The sequence below is a fragment of the Nycticebus coucang genome, chromosome 12, assembly GCF_027406575.1.
Source record: "Nycticebus coucang isolate mNycCou1 chromosome 12, mNycCou1.pri, whole genome shotgun sequence".
In the NCBI taxonomy this organism is placed as follows: domain Eukaryota; kingdom Metazoa; phylum Chordata; class Mammalia; order Primates; family Lorisidae; genus Nycticebus; species Nycticebus coucang.
The window spans coordinates 78740277-78766657 of NC_069791.1; the positions used below are offsets into that span (position 1 = coordinate 78740277).

The 26381-nt window shown below is 41.4% G+C and overlaps 1 protein-coding gene across 2 annotated transcripts in view; it reads left to right on the plus strand.

Moving 5' to 3' along the window:
* The window catches only part of GALNT17 (polypeptide N-acetylgalactosaminyltransferase 17), a 478729-nt gene that overhangs the window by 139444 nt on the left and 312904 nt on the right, over window positions 1-26381 (plus strand). For both annotated transcript variants that reach the window (XM_053556324.1, XM_053556325.1), the window contains exon 2: window positions 17368-17551. In XM_053556324.1, the coding sequence (XP_053412299.1) occupies window positions 17368-17551 (184 nt within the window). The remainder of the gene's footprint in view (window positions 1-17367; window positions 17552-26381) is intronic.

Genomic DNA, 26381 nt, shown 5'->3' on the forward strand with positions numbered 1-26381 from the left:
CCTTGAAAATTCAACAGAATTGTTCGCAATTGTGTATTAGTTTCTTTTGGCTGCAGTAACAAAATGCCACAGATGGTGTGCCTTAAGCAACAGAAATCTTCCTCACAGTGTTGGAGGCTGGTTGAAGTACAGGCAAGGTGGGTTTCTCCTGAAGCCGCGCTCTTTTGTTTGAACATGGCTGTCCCTTGCCGCCACTTTGCATGGCCTCTGCTCAGTGTGCATTCAAGGATACATATGCATTCTCCGTGTCTCTGCCTCTTCTCAAGGGTTAGGAATTCAACATACGAATTTCAAGGAACACAGTTCAGCCTATAACAGACTGTAAATGTTATTAAGAACAGTCAGGAGGGACGCCCTGCCTCCCACCACCCTTATCCAATGGCTTGCCCTGACTTATCAATTCTTTCTGTGTAAGATCTCCACTTACGGTTCACTTTCTGTGAGCCTCTGTCCCAGGGACAGAGGTGGTTGCTCTTTCACCTCATTTGCTGCACTCACCTGATTGAAATTAATTCCTCCTATTATTAGTTGTGTGATGTCCATCTTTCTCTTCAGGGTGTAAGGAGCAGAAGGCCAGGAATTATGTCTGTTTCATTTGAGGCTAAATCTCAAGGTCTGCTGCATAGCAAGTTCCTAGAAACTCTTGATTGGTTGAAGGTGTGAATGTATCTTTTCTTTTCTATTCCGTTGGCTGCACCCTTGTTAACTTGTCTCCTGACTGCTAGAGCAGCTCCCTCTCCAGCTGTGCTTGCTAGTGGAGAGCACAGTGGCTGTGTTTGGTGTACCTGGCAGGGGAGGGATTTCCCATGCAGTGGAGAAATATAAGTTACTTTTCCACTTGTTGAACTAGGACCCTGTTTCTTACCATCAGTGGATATTATGAATGTGAATATTCCAAGCCAGTATTGATTGTTCAGTTCTCTAAAACCTCATAAAAATTATTCACAGGAGCCTTCATTTTTACCACATAAGCAGGTGGTTACCTTAAGTCCCTGCATAGACCGTAAATTCAGGAGGGCAGGGCTGTACTTTCATGATACTTTTCCTTCCAGATATCTCAGTGCTGGGAATCGCATTCTTTCAGTAAATTGCAATTTGGAAGAGGAGAAGAAGAAGGATAATAATGGAAGAACAGAGGTTTTCCTGAAGTGTGGCCAACTGTCCATTGCCACAAAGGCACATTAGCAAACAAACTCTGCTTTTTTTCTCTTTAGGAAAGAGTAATTATCAAGAATGTAAGCGGTCTTGAAAAAAAAAACAAAAACCTTCAACGTATCAGATGAATATCATGTAAAGGAGACTTTTTGACCTTAAAAAATAGTGAGCCATAGCTCGGTAAAAGCTAATTAGGGAAGAGAGCAAGCTAGTCTGGGGAGAAGATGTATATTGACTCAGAGTTTCTCTCTATGAAGGCAATTTGCATAACAATGATTACATATTGGGTTTGAGGCAGTTATTACTCATTGGAGTCCTTCCAGAGTGACTACTATGGTGAGTGCTGAACCCCTCTGAAACCTGCTTTAAAAGGAAATTAATGTGAAGGGTTGAGTTGCTGCAGTTGTTAGCCTTGGGATGGGATTAAAGGGGACATTTTTGTCATGCGAGATGTCAGGAAAATTCATGAGGACCTCACTAGGTTGTCTGCTTGGACAAAAAAACTTCCCCTAATGGATTTTGAAAAAGATTATTTAATTTTGTCTCACGATTAGCCATTCTGGGAAGGGGTGGGGGTGGAGTACATGCTGCTCTTCATCCTTATAGAGGCAGTAAGTTTTTCTGTCTTTACAAAATTAAACACAACTGAAATATATACGTTTTTGTCTGTGATTCATTGCTCTGCAGTCACTAGGATGGATAAGGTATCGTAGTTGATTATTCCCAAGGAACAGAAAATTTTGTGTGTGTGCTTAACCAGGACATAAATCTATGAGGTTGAACAATTAAGTTCACAAACTCATCCTGGAAAAGGGCTACCTCATGGCTGACTATCAGTGCAGTTACCTTGGAGAGTCTCCCCTCGGGAAGCTCTTTGCACCTGCACCAGCCAGCATCTAGTCCACGCTTCAAAGCAGTTTTGACACTCTTTTGTTGGAATGGCCATCAGAGCTGTTGTCATACGTGGTCGCAGTTAAGTTAGCAAACTCATCTTAGGAAAAATGCTATATACTTCATTGCTGACTATCACCGTGGACACCTGGGAGTACTCTCCTTGGCCATCTGGCGACTGTAGTGATAATCAGCAAGGAGATACGTAACACTTTCTCTAGGATAAAGTTTGTGAACTTCGTTGTCAGACCTTGTACTACCATAGCTCTGATGGCTATTCCAGAAAAAGAGTTCCAAAATTGCTTTGAAAATGTGGACTAGGAGCTAGCATTGATGCAAGGGGACCATAGTGATACTCTGTAACAAGATAAGTAGCCCTTTTTCTAGGATGAGTTCTTGAACCCAGTTGTCCAACCCCATACTTCTAATTTATTTGGCAATAGTAACTGAATTAGGCAGGATAAATATGCAGTTAGAGAACTGTGCAGTTGAAAGGAAGTAGAATGAGATTCTAGGCAAATGATAGATAGATGGATAGATAGAGAATTAGAACCAGACACGTGACCCAACAGACAGAGGCAAAAGCCTTTTCTGTGCTCGTCTCAGGTAGCTGCACTGGGGCCCCAGAAGGGTTACTATGAGTTCGATGGCCATGCTGTTCAAAGCGGAAACAGGAAAGTTAGTAAAGAAGGGCAAAGGGGCCTTCCTGTATTTTTGCTCTGCATTCCATTTTTATTTTATTTTTTCTACTACCTCTTATTGAGAGCTAACTCCTATACCATAAAGTTCACCCTTTAAAAAGTGCTCAGTTCACCACTGTCTAAAGGCTAGAATATTTTCATCACTCTTGAACGCAACCTTGCACCCTTAGCCGTCACTTTCCATTCCACCCTCCCCTGGCACATGCTAATCTATTTCTCACCTCTATGGGTTTGCCTGTTCTGGACGTTGCACCTATTCAGATTCATGCAGTGTGTTTGGGTTTTTTTGCTCTGGCTTTATTCACCAGGTTGATGATTTCCGAGTGTCTCTGTGTTGTAGCACACAGCAGTCCTTCCTTTCTTTTTGGTCAAATCATGTCCTGTTTTCTGGATATACCACATTCAACAGTGAATGAGTATGGGTTGTTTTCACTTTTTGACTATTATGAATAAGGCTGCTGTGAGCTATTTGTGTACAAGTTTTTCTGTGGACATCTGTTTTCATTTCTCTTGGGTACATACCTACGCATGGAAGTGCTGGATCATCTGGTAATTCTGTGTTGCTCCTTTTGAGGAACTGCCTAACTTTTTTCTAAAATGGCTGCATCATCTCACATTCCCACCAGCGATACACAAGAGAACCCTTACAATTGGAGTCTCTGCCGCTTGCTGAGTATGTCCCTGTCCTCCAGGTGTGCATTCCATCCTAAGAGTTTATGGTTATTATTCTTCCTTTGTTGGATGAGAAACTGAGGCTCTGAGAATTTACCATGGTGGAGGGGTAGGGAAAGAGAGGAGGACAGAGAAAGACAGAGAGAGAGAGAGAGAGAGAGAGCGTGCACCCAGGTGCAGTCTCTGAGGTTATTGTTACATGACCAAGTGTGCGGTCTCTCTTAAGTCTGGGGCTCTGAGGTGCTGCCTCAAGAGGTTTGTGGGCAAAATGTAAGTGCAGCCTCCAGGGAAGATGGAGAGGGATGTGACATAGCAGAATTCTGGGGAAACCAGTCCTGTGTCAGGTAACACAAAAAGCAAGCATTAAGCAGAGAGGCTTAGAGGCTGTGTCCAGTGCAGTGGCCATGAGCTCTGCAAGGCACCAGCTTTCTCTCTGTATCTGCAACTGGAAACAGCGCAGGAGCCACGGGAAGCCAAGAGCCTCACAGGCTGCATGGGGCCCGGAAGGACACTGGGGGTCAGACCAGAGGGAGGGTGGAGCAGGAGGAACTGGGTCCTGACTCAGCCTCACTGGAGCCCCGCAGGTGGGGTGTAAGCGGCAGTCCCATAGACCACCTGTGCCTAATAGCTCTGCGTCTGTCCAGACCTCCCCATGCCTGCCTGCAGTCATGAACCAGAGTAGTATTGATCTATTATTTTGTTGCTTCCCTGTTATTGGTTCTTCTTGCAATTCCTGATTTTGCTTTGATTACTATGTTTTTTTTTTTGCAGTAGGGAGGGATAGAAATAAACACATCCCAGGTTAGTGGACTTTTCCAGCCATCTAAATGAGCACTATGGAGCCTGGGAACCTCCTACTGACCCTCCAGAAGGAAGAAAGATGGGTGGTGACCCCACACCTGCATACCCGGGCAGGCCTGCTTTCCCCAGACCTCCTGAGGGCTTTGGCACATGTTAGGGAGAGCGACCCTGGTGTCAGAAAGAAAAGCAATAGAGGCTTTCTTTCCAGCTCCATTTCCAGCAGTGCTCTGGAGATAGAAGCTGGAATCTCGTCCCCAGGGCCTCTCAGGATGCACGTGTACTGCAGGTCACGAAACCCCTGAAGCGTTCCAGATCTCCCACCAAGAACAAGAAAATCGGGGAGATTTTCATAGATTATTTCCACGAGCTGTGGCCATCAAGGTTTCTCAGAGGCGGAGGATAACTGGGACATGCACTTGGGTACATTTTCTTTTGGTCTTTTGTATCCTTACGCACGTCCCTTGAGTGAAATATCCAAGCTGTTCCTCCTGTTGACCTGCATACACCTGCAGCCCCTCCCATTGAGCTGGGCAGGTCTTGTTAACAGTGGTTAGAGACAGGGTCATGTGTTTCTCCATAGAATGTTTACCTCTAATCTCCCTGCTCTTTTCTTTTTCTCATCTCAGAACTCCAGCCAGGGGAGAAATCACAGTTAGGAGCAGGCCAGGTAGATGGGATGGCAGAAGAGTGAACATGGAGGGATCTGGTCTGGTGGGGTGATGCTCGGTGCTCTGAGGATCTCGGCAAGACTGAGCTCTGAGGGAATCGGCTTTTCTAGCAAGTGCACAGGCAGGATGAGGGCCAGTACAGAAGATACACTGATGAGGCAGACATCAACTCTGCTTAGAGAACATTTGAAGTGAGCCCAGTGGAGCAGGCTGCTTGGGAGGATCGTGAGTTTGCATCTCTGCAGGTGTTTGCCCTGAGCCTGGATTCTGTATTGGCAACAACGTGGCGGCATCACGGCAGGACTGGGTGGCTCTGGCTGATACTGATAGGCTGCATTTTGTGTATTTGGTCATTTTATTTTTATCCAGGAGGGTTATTTTGGATCTGCTAAATTTACCAGTTCTTCAAGAAATTGGATTTTACCACGTATCAATCTGGTGGCTACATCCTAAGCCGGCATCTCTATTTTGCTATATCTGGGCCCATCTAGATAAAGAAGAAATTTGGTTTTTCCTTTCTTGCTTCTGGTTTTCAGTGATGCTCCAGTGCGCTGAGATTTTAATCAGGTGTTGGGAACCCACAGTTTCCCATCTGTATGGGTCACACAGAGTCATGAAATCTCTGCAAGGAGGGCCTTTGGAAATCTATTGATTTGAAGACTCTCTCCCTCCTCTTTAACTCTTCTCGTTAGGAATAAAATCCTAGAAGGAGAACTTGGGGGATGTGGAGGGGAGTAGAGGAAATTTCCTCTGAAAGCTGTTGGGACTGGCAGGTGTCAGGTGAATGAATGCAGAAAATGACTTGGTCTATAGTGCCCTATGTGTTGTTGTTTTTTTTTTTTTTTAATTCCAGATTGATATGAGGGTACAGATGTTTAGCTTATATTGTTTTCATTTCTAATGTAAAGTTCAAGTTGTAGTTGAGCCCTTCACCCAGGGGGCGTTCTGAACACCCTTACATTGTGCACAGTAGGTGGGATCCCCCCAATGCCGATCATCCTTCCTCCTCCCCTGTCCTCTCTCTCTCCTCTCCCCTGCCTCTCTCTAGACTATACTCGCGTTTTTCTTTTTTTGTGGGCGTGTAGTTGCTTATATATTGGTTTCATATTAGTATTGAGTACATTGGATACTTCCCCTCCACCATTCTTGTGATGCTTTACTAAGAAGAATGTGTTTTCACCGCCACCCAGGTAAATACAAATGATGTCAGGTCTCCATCTTTTCTTGTGGCTGATCTGCGTATGTTTGACACCAGAATATTTCTTACGTCATGGCAGAGGCTTCTTCATTTCAGCCTATTTCCCACCCAGCCCTATTTATTTTCCCCTTGTGTAGTTTTCTAAATGACGTGAGGCTAAGTGACACAGTTAACCCGTGTACTGAGTGCCGTTCATCCATCCGCTCTGAGCACGCCCCGGTGGTTGCCAAACTCTTCTTTATTTTGTTAGAAATCTTTTCACCTGCACACACTTGGGCGTATCAGTAATCAGAGCTTGTCCAAGCCAGAGACATATGTTTATCACTGCCATGCATGGGAGGATATTTGTGCCAATGTTTATCTGGTACCAACGGGAGATCCAAGTCTTTTCGATGCTCTTCATCTTGGTGGCCTGAAATCTGACAGTGTCTTTCCTTAAGGCCTGAAATACAAAGACCTGAGTTCTAGGTCCACCACTCACCATCCTCAGTGATTGCAGGAACATTCTTCATCCCCGTTCGGCTGAAATGTCCTTATTCGCTGAATGTCGATAGGGCTATTCTGAGGATAAAATTAAATAATCTTTGTAGAGAGATTCTGGGAAGTATAAAGTTCATAATACATGTAAGACGTGTCATTTTGAATAAAATCGCAGTTTTAAAATTTATGGACAGTTTGTTCCAAAGGCACTTCAAGCATGTAACAATGATTCATCTCTCTTGGAACTGCAAAGGCTGCATGAACAGTTTGGTTAATGGGCAAAAACGTTTCTCTAGTATTCTGAGCTCTGGGTAAAGCGCATATTCAGAGACGTGTTCAGTCAGAATCCAAGAGGAGATAACCTTATGTCATAAAATGAATGGTGTCCCCCCACTAGTCCATATGTTGACGCCCTAACCCTCAATGTGATGATGGTATTTAGAGGTGGGACATTTGGGAGGTAATTAGGTTTAGATGAGGTCGCGAAGGTGGCGCTCTCATGATGAGAGTAGTGTCTTTATAAGAAGAGGAGGAGACACAAGACCTTTCCCTCTTCACCGTGTGGCGGATACAGCAAGAAGGTGGCCATCCGCAAGCCAGGAAGAGAGCCCTAACCACAAACCAAATGTGTGGCACCTTGATCTTGGACTTCCTGGATTCCACAACTGTGAGAAATAGAAGTTCTGTTGTTTAAGGCACCCAGTCTATGGTATTTTGTTACAGCAGCCTGAACTGACTAAGATGCTGGGGAAAGTTTGAAACATGGTCATAATAAGATGCCTGAAGGAGTGGATATGTTTAGCCCAGACCAAAGAAGATGTAAGAACAGGTCATGCTAAGGTCTTGAAATATTTGAAAAGTATGTGAAAATCTAATTGTTTGCATGACAGATGTAAAGGAAAAAAGTAAGATCACTGGGTAGAAGAAACCAAGGCACACATTTTTGAAATTTTATCTACTTGAGCTGTGAACCAGGAACACACTGTATGCAAGGAGGTGAGCTCTTTATTCCTGGGAGAATATGGAAAAAACTGGGTGGCTATTTCTGAAAGTTCTGCATTGGATGGGATGTGGGGCTGGCTGACCTCTACTTCTCTCCAACTCAAGAGTCTAAGTAGGACCACAGGTGTACTATTGCCTTTAAATTTAGGGAACATTTTACTCAGCTCTCTTCTAGCAAGAAGCAAGTGATAAAAGAGTGAACACTTATGACTTCATTCAAGGTGCATGTACTGACTACCTTTGGTTTCATGTTTGGGAAATACTGAGTATTCAGGAGATGAAATGTCAAAATCATCATAATCAGATATCGACAAGTATCAAGGTCATCGTGCTAACACATGAACTGGGGCATCAATAATGATTTGACATGAGCTCATGAAACAGTGCTTACCAATTTTTGATGTATCACCTGGAGATTTCTGTATCAATACAAGAACAAATGGTGAGATGTTTGGCCAGCCCATCTTATAATCTACTCATTCACTTTTTCATTTATTTAGTCACTCACTTTGCTCATTCAGCCATTCATTCATGTGCACGTTTATGAGTTACTCTCTGTGTGCCAGGCCATCCCTAAGGCAACAAAGATATCTTCCTGTTCACAAGAGACTCGTGCTTGTGTGAGTGAACCATCAAGGGCACAGAGACTGTGATGTCAGAGTCCTGTGGCTGAGGTTTTTACCAAGGAGAGGCAGCCACTTTGTGAGTTGGGTAGTTTTCTGAAAGGATAAGCTGGGTTCTATTGAGTAGCAGAGATGCCTAGCAGAGGCACTGAGGGATAGTGGCTTTTTAGAAACATCAGAAGAACGTTGAGATGCTGAAAACAAAGGATGCAGCCAAGAGGCAGAGGGAGAGGCTGGGCAGGGAGTCTGCTAATGAGTACCTTTGTATGTTGCATGAAAACTTTTGGGTTGTTTTCCATAGGCAATAGGAAAGCAGTAATGAATGTTAATCAAGTGATGATCAGATTTGCATGTTGGAAAGTTCCCTCTGAAGATAGTGTTAAGAGTTGACTGCAAAAACTCACACAAGAGATGACTTGTGCATGCATTTGGGTGATGGCAGAAGTGATGGAGAAGAGGCTCAAGAGAAATGTGAGAGCTAACACCAGGAGTTACTGAGTAACAAATTTACCAATACTATTTATGCACACATATATGTAAATTAAATGAATTAAAAATATATATATACTTAACACACATACATTCAGCATATGCATTTAACATAAATTTGTATATACATAATAATAAAGGGCTTATTATAGTGCTTTTTATCTAATAAGCATTTTTCAGTTGAACTAATTATCACTAGTAATTATATCCAGCACGGTCCTATCTTCGCTTTTGGCAGTATTTCCTGACTAGCTCCTCTGTTCCATTGATCGGCTTGTCATTTCCTGTTTCATTATCTCACCATCTTAATTATTAGAGCTTTCCAATATGTGTTACTTGCTGGAATGGTAAGCGTCATTTCCCAGGTATCGTCCCTGTTTACCTCTGTTATCCTGCTGGCTTCTGGAAGGAGGCTCTTCACCCTCACAGGAGTACATGGAAGTTGGCCAGGAATGAACCTGGAATATTGCTCACTGTTAAGTTCACGGCTGTGACTTCCTGATTGTCTATAAGTTCTATCAACTTCCAAATGCTTTAGCACAGTGTGAGATCTCCCTGGGACTCTCTACAGAAACCCCCAAACACATGCCATCCCAGCCGAAGATAGGCCATGTGACATGCCTGGCCGTTTGGCTAAGAAGGGGTGTGTGTGTGTGTGTGTGTGTATGTGTGTATGTGTGTGTGTGTATTTTCTCCATGCTGTGCCGAGGCTGCCAAAATGATGAGGAGTTCTCTGAGTTGACAAGGCACCAGATTGCGTTCTGCTGCAGTCTCCATCTATTCTGGAGTTTGTGCGTATGTTGTGAGTACCATCTCTATTTCTGAAAGAATAATGCTGGTTATCTGTAAACCCATAAGTTTAAACTGAAACCCCAGAGAAAATTATGTCCTTATTTGTGTGTAGGAAGGTGGGGAGGAAGCTCAGAACTGATTTACAACCTTGGCTCTTGGTTTTTGCAGCCACCATGAAGGCTCTGTAGCTTGGGCTGCACTTACCGCAGACATGGGCAGAGTGCTGTCCTCTTGCTGAGGGGTTACCAACCATGCAGCCCTCACAGAATTTCTGGGCTCCATGTGCTATCAAGCTGCTTCATCACCTGTGTGAAATGTCAGGCCAAAAATGAGTCATTGATTTGATTGTGCTAGAAGGGAATTGCTAAAAATTTAAAAATGGAGGTTATTTTTTAATTACTTATTATTTGCAAAACTGGATGACTCTCTGACAAAAGAAATATTTTAGAGCCTTGCCTCCCAGCATATTTTATAAAATTTCTTCCCAGTCTTTATGCCACTTTAATGATTATTGCTTAATTTTCTAACTTAATATGGGATAGGGCAGCCTCTCTCATTTCTCTTCTTTAAAAAAAAAAAAATGTCTAAGCTTTCTCCCCTGTATGTACTTCTGGGTGACTTTTAGAATGTTTTTTTTATGTGCCAGTAAGAAGATCCCATTTGGTAGTATGTTAAACCTGTACATTGAAAAAGGAGCAATCACATCTTGCTAATGTTTTATCTTCTGATTCAAAAACATGTCTCCCTCTACCAATTTGTATATGTCTTGTTTTAGTGCATTCAGTAAAATTTTTCTAATTTTCTGACTGGTTAGAGTCATTGCTAGGTATACTGCAACATACTTTCGTTTGTTGCTTTTATTAATAGATTTTTTTAATGTTATATATTGTGGTTGGTTATTGCCAAAAATTACTGTTAAAATGAGCTCTCTGCTTCTTCAGTGCAGGCATCTCCGCTGAGCTGCAGCTGCCTCCTCTCCTTCCCTCCCAGCAAACATAAACTTCCGTGACTTGGCTGTCTCATGGTCACCAGTGCCTCTCACTGCCACACCAAATGGCTTTGTCAGTCTTGATTTCCCTGTGGTATTCATCAGTATAGACTCTCTTCTTCTTTATGAATATAAAGACTCTCTCTATATGAATATACACTCTCTTCTTTATCTTTATGAATATAAATATACTACATTATTTAGTCTTCACCCCTCTTTTCTTTTACTGTTAGATGATTTTCTCATGGATATTTAATTTTCTTTTCTTATATCTTATTTTATTTCTTTAAAAATTTTTTTTAGATTGAGTTTCCCTCTGTCACCCAACCTGGACTACATGTCCTCTTGCTGAATGTTTATCAACCATGCAACTCTCATAGAATTTCTGGGCGCCATAAGCAGTGGAGTGCAGTGGCCCAGTCTTAGCTAAATGTAGCCTTCTACTCCTAGGCTCATGCCTCCTAAGTGGTTGGGACTACAGGCATGCTGCACCACGCCCAGCTAATTATTAAAAGTTTTTGTAGAAATGGAGTCTTTCTGTGTTGCCCAGGTTGGTCTTGAACTCATGATCTCAAGTGCTCCTTCTGCCTGACCTTTCAGAGTGCAGGGACTGAAGATGTGAGGCATTGTGCCCGGCCTAATTTTCTTTCTGAAAGTCAACTATTCAGGTTGCAATACATGGCTTCAAGTTGAATCTTCAGGTCTAATCTCTACTTGTCTATCTACTCAACACTTCTTAAGAACTGTCTTTTGTCAGCCAGTGAGGATGACCACATCCCTGCCACTAAGGAGAGCACCTAGACAGGGGATCATGGGAGTTGCTTCCAGTGGTGATGAGTAAGATGCTGTGTCTGGGAGGATTCTGGCAGGAAACAGAAAGGTTTGGGCAGAGTGAAGGGAAATCAACAAGGAATGACGGGACCTCTTGTATTTCCCTAAGGCTAGCAACAGAGGAGAAAGCAATTGCCACCCCAAGACCTGCAGGGGCAAGAGGAGAGAGTAGTTGATGGAATGCAAGGATAGTTATAACTCTGGGAGAGGGGCCTAGAGGAAACTAGCCTCTATCAAACCACCAGCCAGTAAGGAGGGAGCTGGAAGGATGAATACCCATCTTGTCTCTTTCTGTCCATCACCTTATGGTACCTCCTGTTGGTTGAAGACAACCAGAAGCCAGAGGTAACCACATAGTCCCTCGTGGGGTGTGAGACAAAAAGGTTAGAGAGTAGGTCCACAGAGAGAAATAAAGAATATTCAATATAGGTGCTATGAGATAACTCACCTCAATCTGTTCTTCCTCCCATTAGCTTCAACTTCTTCCATAAAAATGCCACTTGGCTTTGCTGTCCCCAGCATCTGTGCTCCCAGGCCTGGTGCCCCCAGGCAGCCATCCATTCTCTTCCCTCTATCTCTCTTTGCTGCTTCTCTCCTTCACCTTTGTGAACTTCCCTGCTTATAAGTTCGTACAAGTCTGCAAAGGCTGCAGCTGCTTCCAGTTGAAGTTCAAAGGACACTTTCAGAAAAGAAGGTTTCCTGGGTGTATGGAGTCACCCCAACATGCCCCAGTGGCAGCTTTCCCTGGCAAGTTGGTAGACTTGAATTCTTACTTATCTTTGCCAATGGTTTCTGGGCCCTGCTAAGTAAGCACATTAAAGTAGCAGGGAAAATTTTTGCTGCTCTGTTGAACCTTTCTGGCAGATTAAATTGGGGGGAAAACGGGAGCACATGGACCACAAAATATATAATTCATAGTTGTCACATCGTACTGTGAGGAATGATCTTTGTGGAAGCTGCTAAGTGGGTGGCTTACCTAATGGAAGAAATAGTGCCATATAAAGAGAGAATAATCTCACCGGGGACCATCATTCCCCGTGTGTCCTTGGTAGGATTAGCATGTATTCCTAGTCTTAATTTCTGTGCTATTTTATAATAAATTTCCCCTGGCCCCTTGTCCGCATTGGGAAGACAGCCCACTGGAGTGTGCTAGGCAAATACAGCTGATATGCACTTTAGCTCTGGTGGAATTTTAATGACCTGGGATTGGAAGCTATCTACTTAGACTGAACAAAAGAAATACTGTATTGTCAACTAAAGAAAAGACATATTGACCAAACCACCTAGATGAAGTAACAAAGACAATCAGATGTTTTCCTTTGGAGCTGCTGAGTTAGGTCAAGGGTCAGTTCTTCCCCATTCTGGTAGAATCTCCTTCCTTGACTGCTGGACTCCATGCTGGACAGAGGACCACAGAGGCTGCACTTGTAGCTTGTCAGGAAAAGCCAGCAAGGACTGGGAAAGAAAAAGGGAGAATCCAGGGTGAATGAGAAAATGCACACAGAATAAAGAGGAAAAAACATGCTAGCAGTCTCTTCATCCTCTTTTTAGTATGCAGTGTTACATACATTATACATGGACGTACATGAAAGATTATTGTCACATGGTAAGTGTCATTGGCATCCATCTCCCAGCTTGACAGGGGAGCATGGTCAGTACCTGTGAGATACTTTTGGGTTCCCTCTTCAGTCATAACCCACCCTCTTTGTTGTTGGCCTTTATAGTTTCTCTAGGTAAGTTTATATTACTTTACATTGAGTCTGAGAGAGTCATCGATTTGGTATGTGTATCTGTAGTCCATTTGTTTTCTTTGCTGTGTGATATTGCTCTTATGAGTATGCTATAATGCCATTTATTTGCAATTGTCCATTATGCTTGCAATGCTGGGTGCTTCCTTTCTACACAATTTCTTGGATAGAGTGATTTAAAATGTGGAGTAGTATAAAGAGTGTGTGTGTGTGTGTGTGTGTGTGTGTGTGTGTATGTGTGTGTGTGTGTGTTTTGGAGGTTTGGAGGAATATCTCATTCTGTCCCTATCACTTTTGGATGGTCAAATAATTAATCCTTCTGAGCCTCTATTTCTTCATCTATGAAGCGATCCTGGCAATATCTTATCTGCCTGTCTAATAGAAAAAAAATGGATATGAAAGTATTTAAAAAAACTTAAAGCCTAAGTAATGATTATTGATGGGCAGAGAGGGAGTGGACAAATGGCTTTATAAAAAACAAGAAGCTTGACCACTTGATTTTTACCAAGATGTTTCTGCATTCCATGAAGTCTTGAGCTTCAAATATAGCAGAACGTCTGTAAGTTGACCACACAAGGGACAAACTGCTCAACATACAGATGTGGTCAGCATAAAGACTAGGCCTACTGTATATTGGGTACATGTCATGCATGTCTGGTCTATGAAAATTAGGTCAGCTTAAGGAGGTGGTGGTGTAGAGGTGGGGGCAGCTACTGAGGTTGCAGTGTTAGTACACATGAGAGAGCGTGCATAAACAGCAGAGAAGAAACGGGTTTTGGAGTGTGCACCTCCACCTCTGGATATGCTACAGGCGTATATGGAGGGAGGGTGGTCAGAAGATGCTCCCTAAGCATCATCCATCCTTCTGAATGCACCCTACACTCCCCTCTGGACCTCTGTCGTGGCTCTGGGCCCTCTGCTGATCGCTCCCAGGTTTGTACCTCACGACTTCCTCTGCTGTCTGCATTTCCATTCTCGTGTATTTCAGCTCCCTGCTGGACATCTGACCTCATCCAGATGTCCCATGGGTGCCTCATCACCCACACATAGGTAGTGGAACTCACAATCTTTGCACACATTGGTTTGTGTGGCCTGTCTTGGTGACTGGTCGGTGGCATCCTTCATCCTAGAAACCTCAGTCTGGCTCAGTTCTTTCTTTTCACTCACCCTTAGAACTTGTCCATCAGCTGCCCTGTCACAGTATCTTTCAGTCATTTCTGAAATCTCTCCCCTCCTTTAGGCCACTGTGACCACTGCCTTAAAATGAGACCCCTCCTGCCTCTGGCATGGGCTGCCACGAGAGCCCCCAGCTGGCCTCAGAATCTGTCACAGAGCCCAGGCTTCATTCTCCTTCACCAGCCATGGAATCCACATTCTTGGACTCAGTGTCCTCACTTGTAAAATAGAGATAATCATAATACCTTCCCCATGAGCTTGTTAGGAGGTGAGAGGAAACAATAGCACAATAAATGTCAAACACTCGGCAGATGGTCCAGCCCTGGGGTCTGTCCTTGTGCTGCTGCAGACCATACTTTAGACCCGGTTACTTTCTGTTTCCATGATTCCCACTCACAGATACAAACCTACACACAGGGGACTCAGAATTGCATAATGACTTTCAGGGGGTCTGGGCACTTTTCGCCTTCATGAGCTTCTTCCTCCATAAAAGAACTATTGAAAATTATATTTTATGACTGTGGTTCTATTATTGTCTCAAGTGCCCCTTTGAAGAGCTTGTAATCTAAAATGACAAAACTGACCCTAGAAGTAGTGTAAATGTGGACTACAAATATATGTAGGCTCAGGTTCAAGTTAAGGCTTCTCTTTTTCCCCCACTCTGAGCCCAGTCATAAGACGGTCGTCTTGCTTATTTCACTATGCTGTTAGATTAAAAAAAAAATTAATAAAACCCCATCTTTCTTTCAAGATGTACTCTTCAAGGTACTGAAATTTTTGCAGATGTTTCAGTTTCAACTATGTTTCTCGAGAGAACTCAAAGTCTCACATCGCTGGCATGCCTGGGCTTTAAAGCTACAGTCTTTAGTTAATGAGCAATCCATCGTCTCCCTCTCGGAGAGCAGCCAGGGTCTCTACTCTGATTTTAACTTACCTCTAGGTGTTTCTCTTTCTTGCAAGCTCAGCTCTATGTTTTAAATATTTTAAAATTATTTTAAGGAGTATTCCTAGGTGTTCCACTGAAATTTTTCCTGTGGTTTAGCTCTGCATCTTGTTGGAAACAGAATTGTCTATCATACGTGATTTCATTTTTACAACTCTACTGAGATTTTTCTTCATTCCGTATCATTCATCTGTTTAAAAGTGTACAGTTCAGTGATTTTTAGTATGTTCACAAAATTGTGCAGCCATCATCTCAGTCTAACCCCATAATATTTCTATTGCCTCCCAAAGAAATCCCATGCACATTAGCGGTCTTTCCCCCAAGTGCCCTGGCCCTAAGGAACCGCGAATCTACCTTTTGTCTCTATAGATTTGTTTATGTATGTGGTTGTCTGTGACCAACTTTGTTTACTTGGCCTCGTGTTTTCAGGGTTCTTCCGTGTTACAGTTGTGTTACCACTTCTTTCTTTTGTATTTCCAAATATCTCATTATAAATGTGCATATACTGTATTTTGTTTATCCATCACCAGTTGATGGTCATTTAGCTACTATGGATAATCTTTCTTCTGTGAACATTTGTGTACCAATTTTTGCCTTGGCATACATTTTCATTCCTCATTGGGTATATATACCTAGTAATGGAATTACTGGGTCCTATGGTAACGAGATTTAGCATTTTGAAGAGGGGTCAAACTGTTTTCTAAAGTGGTAGCACCATTTTGCATTCCTACTAGTAAGGTTATATCACAAGTGATTTTAAGACCAAGTACAGGTGTTTGTCCTGGTAGATTTTTGAGCTTGGTAAAAGTGATGTTGTTAGAATACTTGTTACACAGTGATGTGGAATGAGAGGTCAAAGACAAGGAAGCAGGTAGGGAGCATCTGAGTAATCTGATTCTTAGCTGAGAGGACCCCCCTGGCGATGGTGACAGGGAGAAAAGATGTTACGGTACCTGATGAACATATAGGCCAGTGGAAATGACTTCCAGGCAGAAAGATGATGTTCTTCTGATACCAACTGAGCTGCTAGCTCAAACTTTGCTTTCTCTCTTGGCTGTTAGCAAACAAATTTCTGTTTTCAGAAAAGTAGGAGAGAGAACACAAGTCTTGGCATTATGTGATGGAGAGCCATCTCTTGACTGGAGCAGATGTGTTGGCCTTTGACTTGGTGAGGGATGCCTTGTGGGGAGGGTTAGATCCTTCTGGATTCTCTAGGCTGCCCACCCAAAAGGCAAGGGAGTTAGTTCAGATTCTTCTTGTTGGTAGCAATGATGAAATGCTGGAGATTGGATATGTAACATTTAAATAGATGAAGTATGAAGGGTGTGTGTGTACACGAGGATGTGTGTACTGAGTAGCTTGAGCATTTGAAATGGCAACAGGGAATGAGATCCCTTAACAACAGAAGTTTTCTAGTGAAGTAGTAAAACCTCCCATAACTCTAGGATTTAAAAATTGCCCATCAAGCTGTTTATCCTATAATGGAATAATAGGCATAAAGCTGCCACCATCCTGGGAACTTGCAATTGCTCAGTGAGGCTTGTTACAGAGGCCTCCTACTCTGTTTGGCACAGTTATCACCCTTAGCTTTCTTTTCCCTCTGTGATTTATTCTCAAACATTTTGTATTTCCTTTTGCCATTTAGATGAAATTTAAATAAACCATTAGCTAAAGAGCTGTGTTAGACCGTTATACCTTTTAAACTCGGGATAAAAATCAATCTGTGTGTCATTCTCTGTACAAATGAAGCAAAAACATCTGCGGCTTGGCAGTTATCTGTGACTGGCTGTTCTTATTCTGTTCTGTGCTGGGGTCCTCCTGGCGTTATCTAACCTCGGCATGATTGCCCCATGGAGAAAGGAAAACAGGTGAGAATAATGGCCCCACTCTTACCCCATTCCATGCATCCTCCTCAGTTCTCATTTCTCCGAGTTTAGGTGGTCTCTCCCTTTTCCAGACCCCCAGTTCCCAAAAGGAAGGAGAAGATCCTAACTGGTAACCAGAATTTAACTCCCAGACTCAAAGTTGCCTGGACCTTTCTCTCAACAAAAAATATTTTCAGGGCATGTACCAGGGATGGATGAGTTCAGGACATAGTTTTTTTCTGTGCCAGGTACTGTTTAAATTTCCACTGAAACTATATCTGAGATTCACATCATGCTGATATGGTGGCTTGCAAATAATTCATTCTCTTCCCCCTTTTTTCTAGGCTTATCCAAATCCCTTGGGCTCATAGAAGGGTATGGTGGGCGGGGGAAAGGGGGTCTTCCAGCTACCCTTTCCCCTGCTGAAGAAGAAAAAGCCAAGGGACCCCATGAGAAGTATGGCTACAATTCCTACCTCAGTGAAAAAATTTCACTGGATCGTTCCATTCCGGATTATCGTCCTACCAAGTAAGTTCCGATTTGGTTATTCAGAGGAGCTTGCTTCAGGGTGGATGGGTGTAGACCAGTGATCTTCAACCACGAAAATTTTTAAAGATCGTTAATTAAATTATTTTCAAAAATCATTCAATATTCTTTTTTAACTCTTTTTTTTTTTTGGATCAACATAATTTAAGTGTGCCATGGAAGTTTAGCTATAGGTTCAAGTGTGCCATGAGATTAAAAAAAATTGAAAAACACTAGGGTAGACCCTGAGTCGGTGATATTTTCTCATGTTGTCTGTAACTTTTAGGGGAATTTTCGTGTTAGTATCCTCTTTGATCAATAAACTGAGTACTACTGTTGCTTGTGAAGTATTAGTTACATCGTGGGCAGCGCCTGTGGCTTGAAGGAGTAGGGTGCTGGCCCCATATGCTGGAGATGACGGGTTCAAACCCAGCCCTGGCCAAAAACTGCAAAAAAAAAAAAAAAAAAAAATGCTACATCATTATAAAAGTGACCCAGAAACATATAGAAAGATCCTCAATACAAAAAGTCCTTAATTTACAAAGAAAATAACCACGGTCTTGTTACTTAGACACGGCAGCTGTTAAGGTTTTAGTATATCGTCTTTGAGTCTATTTTCTATGCAGATTATGAACATGTGATATAGTGTTTTGTCGTTTTTTCACTTAATATTAAATCATGAGCATTTTCTGGTGTTATTAACAATGATCATCTTTTCCATTGTTGGAAATTTAGGTTATTTTCAATGTTTCATTATTATAGGTAACAATCCATTGAATATTTACTCACGTCTTTATGTGTATTGATATGATATTTATTTTCTTAATACACACTTCCAAAGGTATAATCTATAAGTCACAGTAGAGGAATATTTTTGGAAACTCTGGGTACATATTGTTCTATTTTCCTTTGGAAAATTTATAGGAATTCTAGTCCTCTTAGAATTTTAGCAGACTCTTCCATTACGGGGTCCTAGTATTTAAAAAATGCTTTGCCAAGGTGAGGAAATACATCCTGTCATTGTTTTAGCTTATACTTTTTTGTATTGGTAGCATCATGGTTGCCTTATGAGAGCCCTTTCTTCTGAGCTCTCAGTTTTAAGAATTCTTTATATTTTGCTTGTAAAATGGAGAAAAGAGGTTGGAGAGAGAAAGAGGTTGGACACTGGATAAAAAGCCCCTATTTTCTAGACAGAACTCTACCTTGGTTTCTCAAACAGATTCTTCAATTTCTATCAGATTTTCAGTGTCTCTCTTCATTTAGATCGTGCCCTTGCTTGGAGTAGAATATTTCTTTATCAAATGGATTTTGTACAAATCAATTAAGTGTCTTGGTTACTGAGAAAAATAGATTCAAGATAAAGAAAATTATCTTAAATAGATTTAAAATTATGGCATTAGCTGAAAAACCTGCTACATCTCTCCCTCTCTCTGCCTAATAAGTGTATGTTCATTTTGAATCACTAGGAAAATCTGCATCACCCCTATTGGAAGCTATTTTGTGTCTCTGGACTTTTGCTGTCAAAAACATCTGGCTGTTTTCATTTCCTGGTGCTCTCTGATTAGCCTTTCTCATTTGGACATTGGCAAATGAACATGGCTATATTTTTTATACTCTAATGAGAATGAAAATGCCTCCAACATGGAGGTTACTGGAAATGGGCCAGCTGAATGAATATTATTGAGCACCTGTAATAGGCTGGACAGTTTTTCCCACACTAAAAATAGAACATTGGATGGAACACAGTCCTTGCCCACTTCTTGCCTAGGGAAGAAGACAGACAGATACATAACAAATGAGTGCAGTAGGAGGTGGTCTATGGGGTGTGTGCCAGGCTGGAGATAGATGCAGGATGTGCAGGGTGGCTCTGAGAAAGTTGCTTGCTTGAGATGATGCCTGAAGGACCATTGAAAGATAGGAAATTAAGATAGGAGAGGGATAAGGGCAGACCAGGCAGGGTAATAGCAAGAGCACAGTGAGAGGCACAGTGTGATGTGCTGGGGAGGAACACATCACTTGGTACTGCTGTGGGGATAACATGATGGCTTCAACTTATCATTTATATCTGGTCCCTGATATGCCACTAAAATGACAAGAAAGGAACAGAGAGGTTAGTGGCCCGTAAGGGAAAACTAACTAAACAGATGATACCAGCAAGGAAGAGACACCTACACAGTTTTGGAAGGTAGAAAGAGGATGGCTGAATGTAACTGGCAGAGCAGCTGGATGAAGCCGGGACCTGACTTACTGGTGAGGTAGGTGGAGGTGGTGAGAGCAGAAGGATCCAGCCCATGCAGAACCTCAGGGACTCAGGAATTGAGGGTGCAAGGTATTTGCGATGGCTGGGAGGTAGATTTGAACAGAAGGATTGTAGTTATAACAGAAGGATTGCCAGATTCTTTCTGCAACTCTGCACTGCCCTTTCCTACTTCCTGAAGAAGGTGGACTGTGGGCTGTAGTTCCTAGTGGTAGTCTAAGATGGGGGATATCAAGGCTGTCTACTAAATGAGGTGACTTTTGAGCCTCATTACCCCTCTGGGCTCTGTACCCCTGTAGGAAAGAGTTGGTTGAATTTACTGGGAGAAAACCATTTGGTTTAAGGAAAAGACCAGTCTGACATTTGGGGGTACTTCCAAAATGTCTGTGCTCTTCTCATCAACTATTGGCATAGTATGTCTGTTGTAAAGCTCCATCCTTCTACACGAAGCTATCTTATTCTAATATAGAAGGGAGAGGCAGAATCCTAGATATCTTAGCAGAGTCTGTTATAAAGACCTTAACAACTGCAGTGACAACAGGAGACAGGAAACAGAGATCACAAACTTTATAATTATAATTGATGACTTAGGGAGAAAATGTTGGAATGTTTTATTCGTAAAGCAAGAACACATAGCTATCTTAAGGTAACAATCATAGAATAAAAAGGAAATCTTGGAATTTAAAAATTAGATAAAGATTAGCAATTCAATAAAGGGTTGGAAGAGAACATGGAGGAATGGAACGTTTTATTTGTAAAGCAAGAACAAATAGCTATAATAATAGTAATAAAGGTAACAATCATAGAATAAAAAGGAAATCTTGGAATTTACAAATTAGATAAAGATTAGTAATTCAATAAAGGGTTGGAAGAGAACATGGAGGAAATCTTCTGAAAAGTAGAAAAGAAAAGGAAAAATAAGGGAGGAAAGATCAAAAAGGATAAGATCAGTGCAGTAGGTTCAGCATCCAATCATGGGACTATCAGAGTGGAGGTTACAGGGAGAGAGAGAGAAAAAGAAGGGGGAGAGAGAGAGGAAGAGAGGAGAAGGAAAGAGAAAGAAACAGGAGAAAGAGAGGAGAGAGAGAGTAAGGGAGTGAGAGAGGAGAGAGAGAGGGACAGAGAAAACAGAAGAAAATCATTAAACAAATGTGCAAGAAATTCTCGAGAACTGAGCTTTCAAATTAGAAGATCCCACTCAGTGCCTACAAAATTTTTGAAAAGAAAAAAACCTAAACTAACACCAAGAAATGTACATGTACCATTTCAAAACAGAATGGATGAAGAAGAAAGTCTAAGAACTTTAGAGAGTAAATGCAGATCCAGTACGGTTGGGACTGCATTTCTCAGTAGAAACATTAAAAACTAGGAGATAATGGAGCAATCCCTAAATAACTTTGCAAGAAAAAAAAAAAAAGATTTTCAACTTAGAATATTATAGTCAACCATAGAATACTTTAGGTTGGGGCAAGCACAAAGTAATACTATATTGCAGGTATGTGTAGGGTTTCAACAATTTTACCATCCTTCCATCTGTTTTTAAGAAGCTACTCAAGTATGTGCTCCATTAAAGCAAAGGAGTAAGTTAAGAGGGTGACGATAGGATCTAGGAAGCAGGAGATTGAAGTAGGGAGCACTGAAGGCAGATCCCAGAAAGATGTTCCAAGGTAACATTAGAGTGAAGGCTGTGTAGCAAACCAAGAGATCAACCATTCCACATTGGAATAGGAGCATGGAAGGTTCCAGGAGGTTCCCAAAGGAGGGAAGATTGAATTATTTGATTGCCTAGATTTTTTGACTACATTAAGATTTTTTTAACCAGCCTTTCAGCAAGGTTGGGACTATTTATTGATAGATATAAAAACTAAACTTATAAAATTGCAAAGCAATTATTAACTACCGAAAAAACCAAAAAGCTTTCCAAGAAATGACTTGTAGTTTTATATACTCTGTGGCCCAGCTGTAAACAATATACTGTAGTCATATAAATGTAAATATTGCATATTGACTTAAACACAAATTATGATATGTGTAATACATGTAACTATATTGGAAGAAGGAGGGGTGAAATGTATATGTAAGGTGTGGGTAGTGTAAAATTAAATCTTCACCTTCGGTAACACCTTAATTGAAAATATCTACAATTTAAACATTAACAAATAGTAACACAATTATTGATATTTGGAAGCAAGGAGATTACAGAAGTGCCATGAGACTGTGTATGTCTTGTTTTAATTAAATAGCATTTCAATTAAGCTATAATATATAAATCTATACAAAATTAACTACCAAATAGGTGGGATGAAAGTATGAAAAAAGAAAGAGCTAGAGAATTAGGTTGGATGTGATGATCGCATGTGTCTTTTTGTATTATTCTGGCAGCCTATGTTGGATGTATATGAAGGCGGGTTTTGAGATAAATTTGAGAGCTTGCTCACGTTGTAATCAAAGGTACCCTTTGTAAATTCTGACTCAGCAGCAAAAGTTCCCAAATTAACCTTTGTTAATTGCAAATTAATCCCTACCATCAAAGAGTGGTGGAGGCCTTGCCTATAGAAGCAGCTTCTTTGATATTTGAGCCTGGGAGATACTGGAGAGGCAGCTGCTTGGGACCCAGCAGTTTCCTTCCTTCCCTGGGAGAAATTATCCCCCAATGGGCAGAATCCTTCTTGTTAATCCCCAAAACAGCTCTCACAAGTTTTTGAGAGGATTTAAATAGGATAATTAAATAGGATAATTTCATTGCGATTTTAAACAGAACCTCAACTTGCTTTAATTCTTATTGTTTTATTATTATATTACACTTGAGAAAACGGTTTTTCTTATAAATATGAATAAATTTTTAAGCAGCAGAGAGATTAACCATTCGTTTGTCATATTTCAGGCAAATGAATTCCAAAATGTTGTTTTCCATTTTAATTTTGTGATTATTTTTTCTTCCACTGGACAGGTATTTTAAATTTATTTGAATCCCAAACTGTCAATCTTTCTATTTTCATTTCTTCCCTGCTTTAAAACTGAGAAAGATATTATCCTTCAGGATACTTATAAATATTCTAATCTGTTTTGTGTTGCTTTTCTATGACTCTTTTATGTTTCACCCCTCCATCCATCTAGAGTTTGTTTCAGAGGATGGTTCAAGTTCGGATCTTTTGTTCTAAATATTTTCCTTTTTTCAAAATAGTTGTATCAAAATAATTTCATAAATAACCTTTCTTTTTCTCTTATTTGGAGGTGCTAAATGTGTTGTTACATTTCATGCTTTTTGTATGCAAGTAGGCTTATTCTCTAGGCTCTGTGCTTTTCTTTTGGTCCATCTTTCTTTTTCTTTTTATTTTCAGGGTTTTTTTTTAATTTTTTTTTTTTTATTACCAAAATTTGTGTTTAACTGAAGTCTCTAATCTGCCAGACACTGTGCTAGCAGTTTGGAGAGGGACAAAGCATGGCTTGGCCTCCAGGACATCAAAGAGAATGGGTGAGACCGGTGGCTGTTTACAAGTCTTTTGGGTTACTTTCAGGGGGCCTGAGAAACTAAGATAAGGGATGAGCAGTTCTGGGAGAAAGAGAAGGCTGCATAGAGGTGACTTTGTTCTTAATTGTAGGCAGGAATTTTCCTTCTAAACTTTAGAAAGAAGGCAGGGCATTTGAGAGGAGAGAACATCAAGCACAATATTAAGTAGCTAAGCTTGTGGAAAAAGCAAAGCAATGATTAACTGCAGGAAAAACGAAAGAGAAAAGGAATTACAATTCCATACCCTCTGTGGTGTGGGGTAACTAGAAACATTCTTGGATTTTGAGATTGGAGGAACTGGAAAACTTTTAGCCACAGCATAGTTTACAGAGTCAATGAGTATAAAAAATATGGAATGAAAGGAAGCCAGGTTGTAAAGTGACTCACATTCTATCCCTGTGTTGGGGCAGGGTCTTTATCAGTAATTGGGTGCCAGAGAAGGATTTGAGGCAAGACGGTATTATTGTTATCATTTATTTTTCAAAAAAATAATGATAACTATAGCAGAAATATGGAGGATAGAGTGGAGAAGATGGAAGCTGGTAGCAGTGACGTCTCCAGTTACCCAACATTTATTGAGTGCCAGCTGTGTGGTAGATGTTGGCAGAGAAGAAGAAGGCTTCTCATGATACAGTGGGCATCTTCTTATCATCCTTGCTACTTTTATCCATTTGTTTCTCTGCAACACACCAAGGACTGAGTAAGGATGGGGTGGAAGGGGTAAAGTCAAGAAAATTTTCCTGAGAATCAGGAAAATGAGGCAATTAATTGGAGGTAGATGAAGTGGGAATGCTCAAAAATTTCTAGCGTGGGAGACAAGAGTGGAAGTGATTTCATTAACCAGGAGACAGAATTCTGCAGTGGTTCTTGTTCTGTGATGAAGACAGCAGCTCACTTGTCCATGGTTCCCTGTAGTTGTGATTTTATTGAGTAACCACGTGACATGAGTCTGTCTGGCTTTATTCATCTGTTGGCTATGTGTGTGCATGAGAAGGTAACCCTTGGTGACACCAGAACACAGGCAAAACCCTCATTCCTTTCCCTTGCTGAGATGTACCATTCTGTATTGTATTGTGGCATATTAATTATCTGCTTGCCCAATTATCTCCTAATATGTGAGAGGGACCACAGAAATCTTTGTATATTTGTTAAAGCCACTTCTGAGATCCCTGTACAAATTTTATGGCACACTGCCTCCTCTGAGACGATGTCGGTAATTTATAGGCTGTTTCTACTGCTGTTATCTTCAATTTCTCCTTTGGCCTCCTGATAATAAATCCAGATGTCAGGTTTCTTTGGAATTCATTTTGCTCCACTCAGAAAGTCTCCTCTTTCCTCTCTTGCCACAAATTCTAACCCATTGTATCTCAGCCACGTCTGCTTTGGAAGCAGAGGACGTGAGGCCTCCATGGACCTTGGAGGTCTGGAGGGGTCAGGATTGATGTCTGGGCTGACCTTGGATACTTGGAATCATTTAAGTCCAGTGGGTATTTTAGACTGAGTCTGTGTGTATATGTGAGTTGTATTAGTAAGTGATGCCTGGTGTTATCTTTGGGGAGGATGCATCTACTCATTGGTCAATACCCAGTTCAAGTTCCTCTCCCCCATGAAAAGGACTGTGTGATTATTGCAGGCATGACTGAATCATTCCTCTGACAACAGATACCCTGTGTCTCACAGGTTGGCTTTCAAATAAAGTGTTAGTGCCTTAAAAAGGGTCAAGAATCCTATGTTAAACTTTCTGTTGCACAAACACGGGCACAAAGAGTAGCTGTCTAATGAGCAATTCTTGGTAGAAATAATAAATAAGTGCATGGTTAGGGGGTGTCCCTGAATACTAACCACGATAATTATTCTCCTTTATTGACTACCTTTTATGTTTGTGTCACTGTACCGCATGTTTTATTGATCTCGTTTAAATTTAACCACTCTCTGAAGTAGATACAACCATCCCTGTTTTCTAAATGAGGCAAGATTGCCTCATTGGAAGGGTTGAGCAACCTGCCTGAGGTCCCTCAGCTAGTGAGTGCTGTAGCCCGGATTCAAACCCAGCTCTGGGTGTGTCTTCAGGGCCCTGGAGACCCCCTGCCAACACACACACCTGTTAATGTTAATATTTGGCTCTTTGGCACAGCCAAGCCTAACCTTCCATGTCTGTGGAATGGAATGGAACACATGTCTGTGTTCCACGCAGGGACTGCCCAGAAGGAGAAGATTCTCTGAGTCATAGAGAAAGAAGATGATTTCCCTGAGGAATTGTGTGTGTGTGTGCATGCACACGCACATTTACTTCTTCAGTTTTCTTCTTTTTTATTCCTTTCAATGCTTCCAACTGTAACAAAATTCTACTTCCAAAGGGGCTGTGTTGAATTGAATTAGCCATTGCCCATTATGGTTCCTAATACATAATATAATATAGTGGAAACCCTCTTAAGGGATACAGTGTTTAAAAAGAAAAAACCCTCAGGAAATAGAAATTGTATATTATTAGGTGTAGGCAGTGTTTTACCATAAAGATTATTTAACCTAAAGGCCTAACTGGAAGGAACTTTATTTGCTAGAGCTGGTCCTCACCACAGATGAAAGAGTGATGCAGAGGAGCAAAAAGCAAGTGAGGGGTGCCCTGCCTTTTTGTGAGCGAGGGTGAGATGATTCTTGAAGTCATGGGTGAATATTGATCCCACTTTTGTGGGTTTTCCTAGGTCTGAAAGGATGTCTGGGTCACGTAAAAACCTTCTTGAGAGAGTTTTGCATGAAAGTCAAGAGCATGGACTTGAAATCTGAATTCCACCCAGCTTTGTCTCTTACTGGCTGTGTGACCTTGGGCAAGTCACTTAACCTCTCTGTGCCTCAGTTTCCTCATGTAAAATGGTGAGGTAATGATAATCTACTTCCTAGAATTGCTGTGGGGATTAGATCAGTTATTCTATGTGAACTGCATAGACTAACATACCAGGCATTAGTCTAAACCCTTCTCATATATATTTGTTGAGATCGAATCAGTAAAAGTGGGCTGCAATTATTTTTTAAAGTACTTTCACTGGAACAACCTTATCCTTAAAACA